This window comes from Rhinopithecus bieti, unplaced genomic scaffold (genome assembly GCF_001698545.2).
Source record: "Rhinopithecus bieti isolate Rb0 unplaced genomic scaffold, ASM169854v2 scaffold_2453, whole genome shotgun sequence".
NCBI lineage: Eukaryota > Metazoa > Chordata > Mammalia > Primates > Cercopithecidae > Rhinopithecus > Rhinopithecus bieti.
This window is the reverse complement of record NW_016804447.1, coordinates 613,189-626,296: the sequence shown is the minus strand read 5'-3', so window position 1 is coordinate 626,296 and position 13,108 is coordinate 613,189. Positions and strand designations below refer to the sequence as shown.

At 40.3% G+C, this 13,108-nt stretch overlaps 1 protein-coding gene across 3 annotated transcripts in view; it reads right to left on the bottom strand.

Annotated features, from left to right (window-relative positions):
* The window catches only part of LOC108527216 (contactin-associated protein-like 5), a 404,395-nt gene that overhangs the window by 194,968 nt on the left and 196,319 nt on the right, over positions 1-13,108 (bottom strand). For all 3 annotated transcript variants that reach the window (XM_017868363.1, XM_017868364.1, XM_017868365.1), the window contains exon 9: positions 12,827-12,946. In XM_017868363.1, the coding sequence (XP_017723852.1) occupies positions 12,827-12,946 (120 nt within the window). The remainder of the gene's footprint in view (positions 1-12,826; positions 12,947-13,108) is intronic.

Below are 13,108 nucleotides of genomic sequence, written 5' to 3'. Positions count from 1 at the left end.
AATATAAATCATCCTTTTATAAAAATACATGCATGTGTATGTTCATTGCCACACTATCCACATTAGTAAAGACATGGAATCAACCAAAATGCCCACCAATGATAGACTGGATAAAGAAAATGTAGTTCATATGCACCATGGAATACTATGCAGCAATAAAAATTAATAAGATCATGTCTTTGGAGGGACATGGATGGAGGTGGAAGTCATCATCCTCAGCAAACTAACATAGGAACAGAAAAACCAAACACCACATGTTCTCAGTTACAAGTGGGAACTGAATGATGAGAACACATGGACACATGGAATGGGAACACCACACACTGGAGCTTGTTAAAGGTGGGAGTTTGGGGGAGGGAGAGCATCAGGAAGAATAGCTAATGGATGCTGGGCTTCATATCTAGGTGATGGGGTGATCTGTGCAGCAAACCATCACGGCACACATTTACCTACGTAACAAACCTCCACATCATGCACATGTAGTACTGAACTTAAAATAAAAGTTGAAGAATAAAAGAAAGTAGAGTGTTTTCAAATAGGAATCTGCAAGGAGATACCAGTGCCAAATTGTATCACAGATACAAATCATGTAATCAACTAAATTCTACTCACTTTGCTATATGATACAGCTGCCACAATTAACAACATCCCAAGAAGGCTGGGGAGAAATAAATGTTTCATAACTAGTGGTCCCATTTTATGTCATGGATGACTCTCATTTCCCCTAAACTGACAGACCCGGGTGCAGCCCACAGGTAAATTCACTGACATCGCTCTAACTTCAGGAAGCAAGGCTAACAATTTAGGCCAGACCACATGGATACATTTCTTTCTTTATGTCAATACCTGGGATGATAATCTATTACTGCAATCACACTGCACAATTATGTGCAGAAATATTGGTGAGACCTCAATTGCAGCTTTCTACCTACTCTATTATGCATGCTTTGATGAGTTTTAATGAAAACAGAGGCTGCTGCCAAAGGAGTGAGAAACAGAGCATCATAATAGCCAGAGTGACAAGATATGGAGACTTGTAAGTTGGTTTGCAAATGGATTATGAGCTGTTTGAGAATGGAAAATAAGTTTCGCTTTAGAGATTTGACTAAATGTTCCTTGCAAATTCCTTGTAATGCCTGATGATTGCCTTACAGATCCACATGCATGAAATTGGCATTGAATCCATCAAGATAAGAAATAAATGTGTTTTTGCTGATTCTAGACAAACAATTTTGCATATCAATATGCAATTATGCTGTACAAAGGAAAAACAATAAACAGCTAAAATATCTTTTAATATGTTGACAGTGTGTCCTGCTAACATTAAAAAAGGCACAATGTTAACTGGGTAGAATCAGTTTAATGTCAAGTTGCAAAGAAAATCTTGTCAGAGTGCCTCACTCTTATAATTCGGTTTTATCAATATTGAAAGAGTCCCAGAAGAAATGCTCTCTCCAGGCTCCAAAAGCCTCTGAAATCTCATGGTGCCTACACAAGTAAAGATTTTATTTCTATCACTGGCAAAGGTGATAGCTATCTTTCATGACTAGAATGACTATATAATATCATTCATACTATGTCAACTATAAGAGTGGTTAGAGACACAATTAATAATCACACCATGACATTACATTAGTATATTGAATGACCATCTACTTTTTGAGGCTGGAAACTTTGCATATTTATGTGTGTGTGTGTGTAGCATATATATGTATATGCTAACTCTCACAATCTTACATGTCACCAATTTTTTTATTGTCTTCACATTACTGATAAGAAAACCAAGATCTAGAAATGTTAGATGATTTATCCAAGGCTATACAACTAGAAAAACCAAGATCTAGAAATACTAGATGATTTATCCAAGCCCATTCCGCTAGAATGTGCTAGAATTTAAACCCCAGTGTGACTCCAAATCATATCTCTACTCATTAGTCATTTCTATGTTTGAAGAAAACAGCAACTTGGAGCGAGGTTGGGCAGCAACAAACAGTCATGAAGGCAGTGAAGAACAGATGGGCACTCTCTACTCTTGGACTTATAGAAGGCATTGCAAAGAGTAGGAATGACTCAAACTCAGTCAAGATTAAACACTGAGGCTGTTTCCAAAGTCCCAAACTGTTATTGATTTAATGGAACACGGCTTGAGTCAAAGATAAATTATGGGAACAGGAAAGAAAAAAAGGGGAAAGGTAGAAATTAGTCTTCAATTTGGCAGTGATTTCTCAGAGTTCAGTTTACACCAGACTCATTCAAGTGTGTATAAAAGTAGATCCAAAGATTCATCACACCCTGTTCCTTATTTTCCAACAAGGAGCTCACAGCCCCATGGGGACACATAGGTAAACACTGCATTATAATGCAGTGTGAGTAATGTCATGAGCAGAGCACAGAGTAGGGGCATTAAACCCATCCTGAGGCACCCAAATGGATGTGTCAAGGTTGTCCAGAAACAGAACTACCTGAATAAACTAAACTGTGTGTGTGTGTACGCTCTCTCTATATACACACATATATATATACACACACACATACACACATATATGTATACATACATGTATATATGTATGTATATGTGTGTGTGTGTGTATATATATATATATATGAATGAGAAAAAGAGAGAAGATCGATTTCAAGAAATTGGATTATGAAGGCTTAGTATGCCCAAAATCTGCAGGGGAAGCTGGCAGACAAGAGACCCAGGAAGTAGCTGAGGTTCCAGACCAGAGACATCTGCTTTCAGAATTCCTCCTCATTTGGGAGAGTTTAGTGTTTGTTCTATTAAGGCCTTCAACTGATTGAATGAGGTCCAACCCCATTATGGAGGGCAATCTGCTTTGCTTAAAGTCCACTGATTTAAATGTTTGTCTCATCCAAAAACACTTTTACAGGAAACATTCAGGATAGTATGTTCACATATTAGGTACCATGTTCCAGCCAAATTGATACATAAAATTAACCATCACCCAAAGGGCAGATCGTCCCACCCTAGAAGCCAATTCTTCTGTTTTATCAACCCAAGCTTCCTATACAGCCAACTTAGGTGTTCATGGATTTCAGTTAGTTACTGTGACCTGCTCTTTCACCTTTTCTTTTATATGGGACCCAGTTCCAAGAACTCCTTTGCTTCCTGATGACATCTCACCCATCCTGCAAGATCACCTTATGTGCATTTTCATCCAGAAATCCAATTCTTAGTCCCTAGTGGACTGCTGGTTGTCTCAAATGCATCTTTCCCTACCCACCCAATTAGATTGGTACAGCGAAGGATGATCACCAACTCTTACATCATTGGCTGAAATGCTCTGCATCCATTCCAGGTTTTTATCATCGGATGGAGGTATGAAGCCGAGAACTACCTTTCGACAAAATAATACGTTTTAGCATGTCACAGTTTATCTTACTTGTTTACTTGTTTCTAAGTTCTTTATAAACTGAGTACCTGTATTAAATCTTGGGGCAGGTCATTTCCTAAATCTCTTATTCAGTGTGTTTCTTACATTCATTCTAACTTTAGTGCTATTTAACTCATAAAGAGTGGTCTTTTCTTGTTCAGGTTGAAATTGATTTAACAAGTCTACGCTTCATTCATTTGCATGGTTTGTGAAGTCCACTTACAGCCCCTGCCCTAACCACCATCCTTAATTCTTGTGCATTTTAATCACTTTCCCCCGACCTTTTTGGTCAGTCCTGTAAGCAGGTCAATATGGATATCTTCCATTTGCTCCACCAGTTCCACTTTCCACACATCTCCAGCCTTCTCTGTGCACAGGAAGGCTGACTAAAAGCATTCTATCAGTATGCACTCCTGCATTCTCAATTCCAGTTGGGTTTCATCTGTGGGGAGCATAGAAAGGAGCCTAGAAGGAGGAATGAGAGGCTGAGGTCAAAGTGATCATTGGATTGAGCTGGCTGCTTCCCACATAGGAGGCCACAGATCTCCAGAGGCACAGCTTCTGAACATGTGCCATTTTCCCACTCTGTTAGTATCTCTGTGCTACAGTCCCTACACTATAAATTCCTTTTATATATTCACACCTTTATGAACAGTCCCTAATTTAAGCAAGCCATATGAGAGATCCACTGTTCTCAAGATATGGGGTCAGTGCTAAGGTCCATGCATGCTGTGAGGAGGACATCTTTTTGCTAGCTCTTAAGACTGTTGCTCATCTTTTCTTTTCTTTTTTTTTTTCAGGGCAAGTTAAATAGTCTCATATGCTCAAGAACTCTCTATGATAAAGCCATTCCTCCTTTTCTGTTCTGTTAAATCTGAGACAGCAGATGTTTGTGCTGGGAAACTCTAGTTCAGATTACAGAGCTTCAACAGCCTTTGCTTGCTGCTGCTCAAGTCAATTTGATCCTTTCTCTTCTATTCAGCCACAGCTTTATGAGGTTTTCTGGGTTCTAATCTATTGAGTCAGCTCAGTGGGTTGGTGACTTCTACAAATATGCAGGTTCTAGGGATGCTGGGCCTTTGTTCCTGCTCTTCATTCTGTCTTCCTGGAAATGCTTTCTTGCAGCTCTTCTCTTGACCAGCTTCTACTCCCATTTAGATTTCAGAGGCATTATCTGCTCCCCAGTAGCCTTCACACTGCGCACCAGGCCAGGTTAGGGTCCCTCCTGTGAGCTCCCACAAGCACTAGACACACCTTGTCATTGTCCTTATACTTTAATTGCTGCTGTGTCATCTCCTTGATTAGTCTGTGAAGAAGACTGAAATCATACTATTAAGGGTTGAATTTTGTCACCGGAAAGATATATTGAAGTCCTAACCCTCAGTACCTATGAATGTAACCTGTCTGGAAAGACATTCTTTACAGAAGTAAACAAGTTAAGATGAAGTCATACTCCATTAGGATGGGCGTCACTCAGCATGAAGCGTATCCCTGTAAGAAGAAAATAAATGGACACATAGGCACATGGGAGGAGAAGGCCACGTGACAACATCACACGAAGGCAGCGTAGCAATCTCCAGAAGGCAGAGATTAAAGCGCTGAGGCTGCAAGTGAAGGAGTGCCAAGGACTGAGCAAACCTCAAAAGCTAGGAAGTGGCAAGAAAAGATTCCCCCTGCATGTTCAACAGGACGTGGGGCACTGCAGGTACTTTGACTTTGGATTTCTGGGCTCTAGAACTGTGCAAAAATATTCCTCTGTTTTATAAGTCACCCAGTCTCTAGTTCAAGCATACCTTGTTTTATTGAACTTCACTTTACTGTGCTTCACAGATATTTCATTAAAAAAAAGAAAATGAAGGTTTGTAGCAACCCTATGTTGAGCAAGTCTATCCGTACCGTTTTTCCAATATCGTGTGCTCATTTCATGTCTCTCTGTTATATTTTGGTAATTTATTATTATTATTATTATCATCATCATCATCATATTATACTACATTATTATCATTATTTTATCCCTAGAGCCTGCACATTGGCAAGAGCCACCAATCCACCATTGCAATATCTCAAACTTGTTTATTCTTATTACATCTGCTATGGTGATCTGTGATAAGGGGTCACTAATGTTACTATTGTAATTGTTTCGGGGCATGATGAACTGCACCCATATAAGGCAATGAACTTAATTGACCAATATTGTGTGTTATGACTGTTCTGCTAGCCAATGATTTCTGTCTCTTTCCTTCTCCTTAGGCTTCCCTATTCCCAGAGAAGGAACAATATTAAAATTAGGCCAAACAGTAACCCTATGACGACCTCTAAGAATTCAAGTGAAAGGAAGAGTGGCACATCTCTCATTTTAAATCAAAAGCTAGAAATGATTAAGCTTAATGAGGAAGGTATGTTGAAAGTGTAGACAGACAAAGAGCTAGGCCTCTTGTGCAAGTTAGCCAAGTTGTGAATGCAAAGGAAAAGTTCTTGAAGAAAATTAAAAACGGTACTTCAGTGAACACATGAATGATAAGAAAGCAAAACAGCCTTCTTGGTGATGTGGAGAAAATTTTAGCTGTCTGAATAGAAGATCAAGTCAGGCACAACATTCCCTTAAACCAAAGCCTAACCCAGAGTAAGGCCCTAACTCTCTTCAATTCTATGAAGGCTGAGAGGGGTGAGGAAGCTGCAGAAGAAAAGTCTGAAGCTAGCAGAGGCTAGTTCATGAGGTTTAATTAAAGAAGCCATCTTCGTAACATAAAAGTTTAAGGCAAAGCAGCAAGTGCTGATGTGGAAGTTGCAGTAAGTTACCCAGAAGGTATAACAAAGATCATTGATGAAAGTGGCTACACTAAGCAGTAGGTGCCACCTAAGACTTTCAGAGGGAGGGAAGAGAAGAGAAGACAATGCCTATCTTTAAAGCTTCCAAGGACAGGCTGTATCTCTTGGTAGGGATTGAGAATGGCTTTTAGAATGGCTCATTTGCCATTCTAAAAATCCTAGGGTCCGTAAGAATTATGCTAAATCTACTCTGCCTGTGCTCTCTAAATGGAATATTAAAGCCTGGATGGAACCACATCTGTTGACAGCATGGTTTACTGAATATTTTAAGCCCATCATTGAGACCTCCTGTTCATAAACAACAGAAAAAGATTTCTTTCAAAATATTACTGCGTACGGACAATGAGCCAGGTCACTCAAGAGCTCTGATGGAGATCTACAACAAGGTTAATGTTGTTTTCATGCCTGCTATCACAACATTTACTCTGCAGCCCATGGATCAAGGAGGAAGTTTGGCTTTTTAGTCTTAAGAAATACAGTTCAAAAGTCTACAAATGCTATAGAGAGTAATTCCGTCGATGTGTCTGGGCAAAGTAAATTGAATACCTTCCGGGAAGCATTTGCCATTCTAGATCTCATTAAGAACATTCATGATTTATGGGAGAGGCCAAAACATCAAACAGGAGATTGGAAGAAGTTGATTCCAGTCCTCATGGATGATTTTGAGAAGTTCATTACTTCTGTGGAGGAAGTAACTGCAGATTTGGTGGAAATAGCGAGAGAACTAGAATTAGAAGTGGAACCTGAAGATGTGACTGAATTGCTATATTCTTATGACGAAATTGTAACAGATGAAGAGTTGCTTCTTATGGATGAACAAGTAAAGTGGCTTCTTGAGATGGACTCTACTCTTGGTGAAGAGGCTATAAACGTTGTTAAAATGACAACAAAAGATTTAGAATATTCCACAAGTTTAGTTGCTAAAGCAGTGGCAGAATTTGGAATGACAGACTTCAATTCTGAAAGAAGTTATACTGTGGGTGAAATGCTATCAAACAAAATTACACACTACAGAGAAATCCTTCAAAAAATAGTCAATTATGTGACATGCTTTACTGTAGTCTTATTTTAAGAAATTGCCACAGCCACCCCAACCTTCAGCAATGACCATCCTGATTGGTTAGCAGCCATTAACATCTTTTTCCTCCAACAGCAAAAATGATTGGGTCTCTGAAGCCTCACTGAAGGCTCAGAAGGTTGTTAGCATTTTTTAGCAGTAAAGTATTTTTTTAATGAAGACAAAGACTTTTTTTGATATAATGTTATTGCACAGTTAATAGTTTACCACGTAGTGTAAACATAACTTTTATATGAACTTGTGTCGGAGATATTTAAACCAGAGTGACTCCGTCTTGAACAGGGACTGGATAAAATAAGGCTGAGATCTACTGGGCTGCATCCTCAGGAAGTTAAGGCTTTCTTAGTCACAGGATAAGACAGGAGGTTGGCACAAGGTTCTGGTCACAAAGACCTTGCTGATAAAACAGCACGCGGTAAAGAAGTTGGCCAAATACCACCAAAACCAAGATGGTAACAAAACTGACCTCTGGTCATCCTCACTGCTCATTATACACTAATAATAATGCCTTAGCATGCTAAGAGACACTCCCCCCAGAGCCATGACAGTTTACAAATGTCATGGCGACATCAGGAAGTTACCATACATGGTCTAAAAAGGGGAGAAACCCTCAGTCCTGGGAATTGCCCACCACTTTCCTGGAAAACTCATGATTCATTGTTTAGCATATAATCAATAAATAACCATAAAAATGGCCAACCAGCAACCTCTGGGGCCGCTCTGCCTATGGAGTAGCTATTCTTTATTCCTTTACTCTCTTAATAAACTTGCTTTAACTTTACTGTATAGACTCTCCCCAAATTCTTTCTTGAGTGAAGTCCAAGAACTTTCTCTTGGGGTCTGGATCAGGACCCCTTTGCGGTAACATTTGGAAACCAGAAAATTCATGTGACTTGCTTTATTGTGATACTCACTTTATTGCAGTGGTGCGAAATAAAACCAGTGTTATGTAGTTTGTTACAGAGCCCTAGGAAACTAATATAGACACACTATTAAAACTACAGCACTTTCACAATGCCCACAATGCCCAAATTTATATTGAGTAAAATTATGTTGACTGAACCTTATTGTAAATCACTTTAAAAAACTGTTAAGAGTCTGACAAGTGTGTGTTCCTGTGAAAACTTACTCTTTAACTTCCTTATCCATCACTTCACTCAATTCTCCATCCAAAAATTGTGCTCTCCCCATCTCCCTTCTGATAGCTCTGCTGTGAAGCAACTTAGAACATAGTTCCAAGGATGGCACCCTGTCAAAAGTGTGTGGAGGTCCAGATTCAGTCCACTTTATCAATAAGCTTAATTGCTTCCCTTCAGTTAATTTCCTGTAGCAGAGATTATGCCTCTTTACATTAAATGGGGTGGTTGCTGGTTGAGCATTTGGGGAACTCCCCTCCTGAAGACTGCCCTGTGTTCACGTGAGATGCACAGACTTACATCTCCCAGGACAGGTTAGGGACTACTTTGCTTATAGGAAGGGGGAGCTCACGTTCCCCAGGGTGCACTGTAAGAGAGACAGCTGGGACTCAAATGTACTATTGCTTTCTACAATGGAAACCTGCCCTCTTCAGTCCCATGACATCCATTTGCAAGTATCTGTAGACTTCTCAGAAGAAAAGTCTCTTTCTGTGGAACCTCAAAGAATAGCTCAGAGAATTCTCAATGAGGAAAGGCTGTGGAAGCCAGAGGACCCAGATCTTAATTTTTACAGATGTGGGCCTGGGTCCCATGCACTTAACTGAGCTGACAGGGACAAGGTGCAGAAAGAGTGCTTGGTTTTCCTGCCTTCTGGTGCTCTGGACTCCCATTCTGGGATGATCCCAGTGTTAACGATAGCAGAAGTTTCCTTCTCTTTCTTCTCTCCCTTCTTCCTGACTCTCTTCCCTGGACCACTGTGTCACACTTTTTATAGTGTCATAAGTCACTCACATTTAACAACATTCAACTTTTAAAATTTTCAAATAGAAAGATGCATATTTGATCACCATTACATGTATGTATCAGAAAATTGTTTTCCATTTAAATATGAGAGTTGTGTAGTTCAGCCGACACAGAGCTTTGCTTTTATTTTATTTTTATTTGTGTATTTGTTTATTTATTTGAGACGAGTCTCACTCTGTCGCCCAGGCTGGATGGCACGATCTCGGCTCACTGCAATCTCTGCCTCTCAGGTTCATGTGATTCTCCTGCCTCAGCCTCCAAGTAGCTGGGACTACATGCGTGCGCCACCATACCCAGCTAATTTTTGTATTTTTAGTAGAGATGGGTTTTCACCATGTTGGCCAGGCTGGTCTCGAACTCCTGACCTCAAATGATCCTCCTGCCTTGGCCTCCCAAAGTGTTGGGATTATAGGTGTGAACCACTATGCCTGGCCTGCTTTTATTTTTGCAGGTATTTTAGAAAACAAAAACAGAAACTTATACATCGTGCAGCTGAATACGACCCCAAAAAACCATATTCAAAAGAAATACCCCACCATGCACACCAAGCTGATCAACTCGGGACACAATTCAGAGGCTATGATTTCTTCAGGATCACATCAGCAAAACAGTGATCTTTACATACAAGTACACTATTCACCTTTAGTCATTATTGGACAAATGATCAAACATAAACCCTGAGAGAAGGCTGTTGGATGGTGAGGAAGAGAGTTTCATGTAAATGAAACCTGAGTATCAATCAGGCTCTCTATGTCCTTGTCCTTGCATTTTTTTTTTTTTTTTTTTGAGACAGAGTCTCGCTCTACCGCCCAGGCTGGAGTGCAGTGGCCGGATCTCAGCTCACTGCAAGCTCCGCCTCCCAGGTTCACGCCATTCTCCTGCCTCAGCCTCCCGAGTAGCTGGGACTACAGGCGCCCGCCACCTCGCCCGGCTAGTTTTTTTTGTATTTTTTTTTTTAGTAGAGACGGGGTTTCACCGTATTAGCCAGGATGGTCTCGATCTCCTGACCTCGTGATCCGCCCGTCTCGGCCTCCCAAAGTGCTGGGATTACAGGCTTGAGCCACCGCGCCCGGCCCCTTCCATTATTTTGAAGAGTTTAACATTTCTAAGCTATATTTATCTTAATTTCAAAATATATTTTAATAGGGAAAATCTACATCACACATTAAAATTAAAATTTATAATTTAAATGTATATGTATATTTCTATGTGTCGGTATGTATATATGTAACATGTAAGTTCATAGCACAAACACGCAAGCATTCATTTTAAAATGTCTTGAAGAAATTCTAATAATTTAATAACAATGGCAATCTCTGGATTGTGGATTACAGTTGACTTTAATATTTCCTTCATCCTTTTTCCCTCAAAATTTCTCCAATTAACATTGATGACTTTTGTTACAAAATTTTCTAAAAATAAAGCAACACTTTAAAAACAAAATATATATAATACAACGTATCCAATTAACATTTTGGTGATGTGGATTATGATTGAACCAGAAGGCTCTGCCTGCTTCCTACGTCTGGACTGTTAGTCACAGAATTTATTACCTTGAGCCAGTCATGAAATGCTCATATTCTCTTTCCTTCTATGTTAGATGGAGATAAAAAATGTCTGCCTCTGATTTTTGTTGTGAGGATGAAAAGAGACAGTATTTGTAAACTTCCAGCTCAATTCCCAGAGTGGAAGCACAGTAATTGCTGTCCATTATACCACTCTTATTATTACAAGTCACACCTGGCCACTCAGCAGCGGACATTTATCTCTTTTGCCTTATTCTGCAGCCAAATTACTTTCCCTGTTTTTTGGAAAAGTGGACCAGGGACAATTTGCATCAGAATCACTTGAAAAACTCAGTAAAAGTGCATTTACTGAATTGGAATTTCTGGGGCTGGAAAATCTGCCTTTTTAGCAAGAGTCCATATGTCAATTGCATTTTAAAAATAACTAAGACTCGCTGAGAAGCCTAGTTTTTGACCAGGTTGTTGAACACTATAGGTTACCACAACCATGAAAAGACAACACGAACACAATTTCTAATTATGTTATAGGGCTTTTGAAGAGCAGCTACCATACAACCATTTTGGAGAGATAAAGTATTACGGAAATGCAACGACATGGCACCCAATTCCAGGTCACCAGCATTTTCTATGCAGACAGCATGGGACTTTGTATCCAGATGGGCAAATTACCGTGCTTCCTTCCTCACCATTTCTTTCAATAGTTTTCTTGCATTTCTGCTGGAGATACCTCATGGTAGTGTTCCTGACTTTACTGCCTCATGAACAATCGCCACTGTGTCTTACTTTTCATACCCTCTGTATCCAAAACAGTGTCTGCCGGTGGCTTTGTAGCAGAAAATCCTGAGGCCTGAGGGCTCAATGAGCCTAAAGAGTCCCCTACGTTCCTGCTTCATTACATGATGCAGCTGGCATCTCTGAAGACCAGTGCTTGAAACAAACAAACAAAAAAATGTGTATGTGCCAATTAATGATGCTCACGGTAGAAGTGCTTGCATAGCTGGATTTCTTTTTTTCTTTTTTTCTTTTTTTGAGATGGAGTCTCGCCCTGTCGCCAGACTGGAGTGCAGTGGCGCGATCTAGGTTCACGGCAAGCTCCGCCTCCCGGGTTCAAGTGAGTTTCGTGCCTCAGCCTCGGGAGTAGCTGGGATTACGGTCACACGCCACCGCACTCAGCTAATTTTTGTATTTTTAGTAGAGATGGAGTTTCACCACGTTGGCCAGGATGGTCTTGATCTCCTGACCTCGTGATTTGCCCGCCTCGGCCTCCCAAAGTGCTGGGGTTACAGGCGTGAGCCACCGCACCTGGCTGCATAGCTGGATTTTTTAAATAATGATTACTTCAAGATTTGGTTTTGTGGAAATATATTTCATGGTAAATTAAGGATCAAATGCCGTTTCTAAGCCCCTGTAATGACTGCCTCTTACCGTGTCCTTCCGCATTTAAGAAATAGGTTGTAAGCTGTCAAGAGATTTCCAGAGAAAATGAAAAAGCTCACCTTTTTGTTTTGTTTTGGTTAGACATCTAAGAACAACCAGTCTGGCTAGCTGCTCCAAAACACATGATTGTATTTAATCCTCACAGCTCGAGGGGTAGGCACTATTACTCCCATTTCACTGATAAAGCTCAGAGAGACTATAGTATTCACCTAAGGGTCATGCATTCCTTGGGGCCAGACTGGAATCAAGCTCTCCAGCTTCCTGACTCAGGGCTTCCCATTGATTTGGAGTTTTGTTTGTTTGCTTGTTTACCTTTTCTTTCTGTTTTTGAGTTGCAAGAGAGAAAATGCCCTTGGAGGCCCTAAAGAAAACCACCGATAATGAATTCTTGCTTCCATGAAACATTATCAAGACCATTAACAAGTTTTCTTTTGTCTGTCTCATGAAAATTAACCTAGCTGCATATTTGCATTACTCACTAGAATACCGTTTCCTCCCCAAAGGAGACCAGTTGGTCTTTCAAGGTTTTATTCACATAGGTATCCCTCTCCAGGGAATTTCTGTTTGCTTCCTACCATGAAGTGGAGTAGTTAAGTGTGAGTAGGGCTACTGCAACCTTACCAGTGATGTTGCAGTACACCTGGAGAGGTCCCAGTGGGCCGCTGCCATCTGAGTCGATGTAGAAGAAGCCAGCTGTGTTCCCCTGGTGCCTGTACACCTCACAGGATTGCTCGTAGATGGCTGCAAAGACAAAGGCAGCAGAGAGAAAACTTGGCTTGGCTCTGCATATCCCTTTGCGGGAATCAGTAACTCCTACTTAGATTTATTCTATGTGTGTTCATTTCCCTTCTTCTACATCCTTGACTTTTCCCCCCGGCCTTTTTTTTTTTTTTTTTTTTTTTT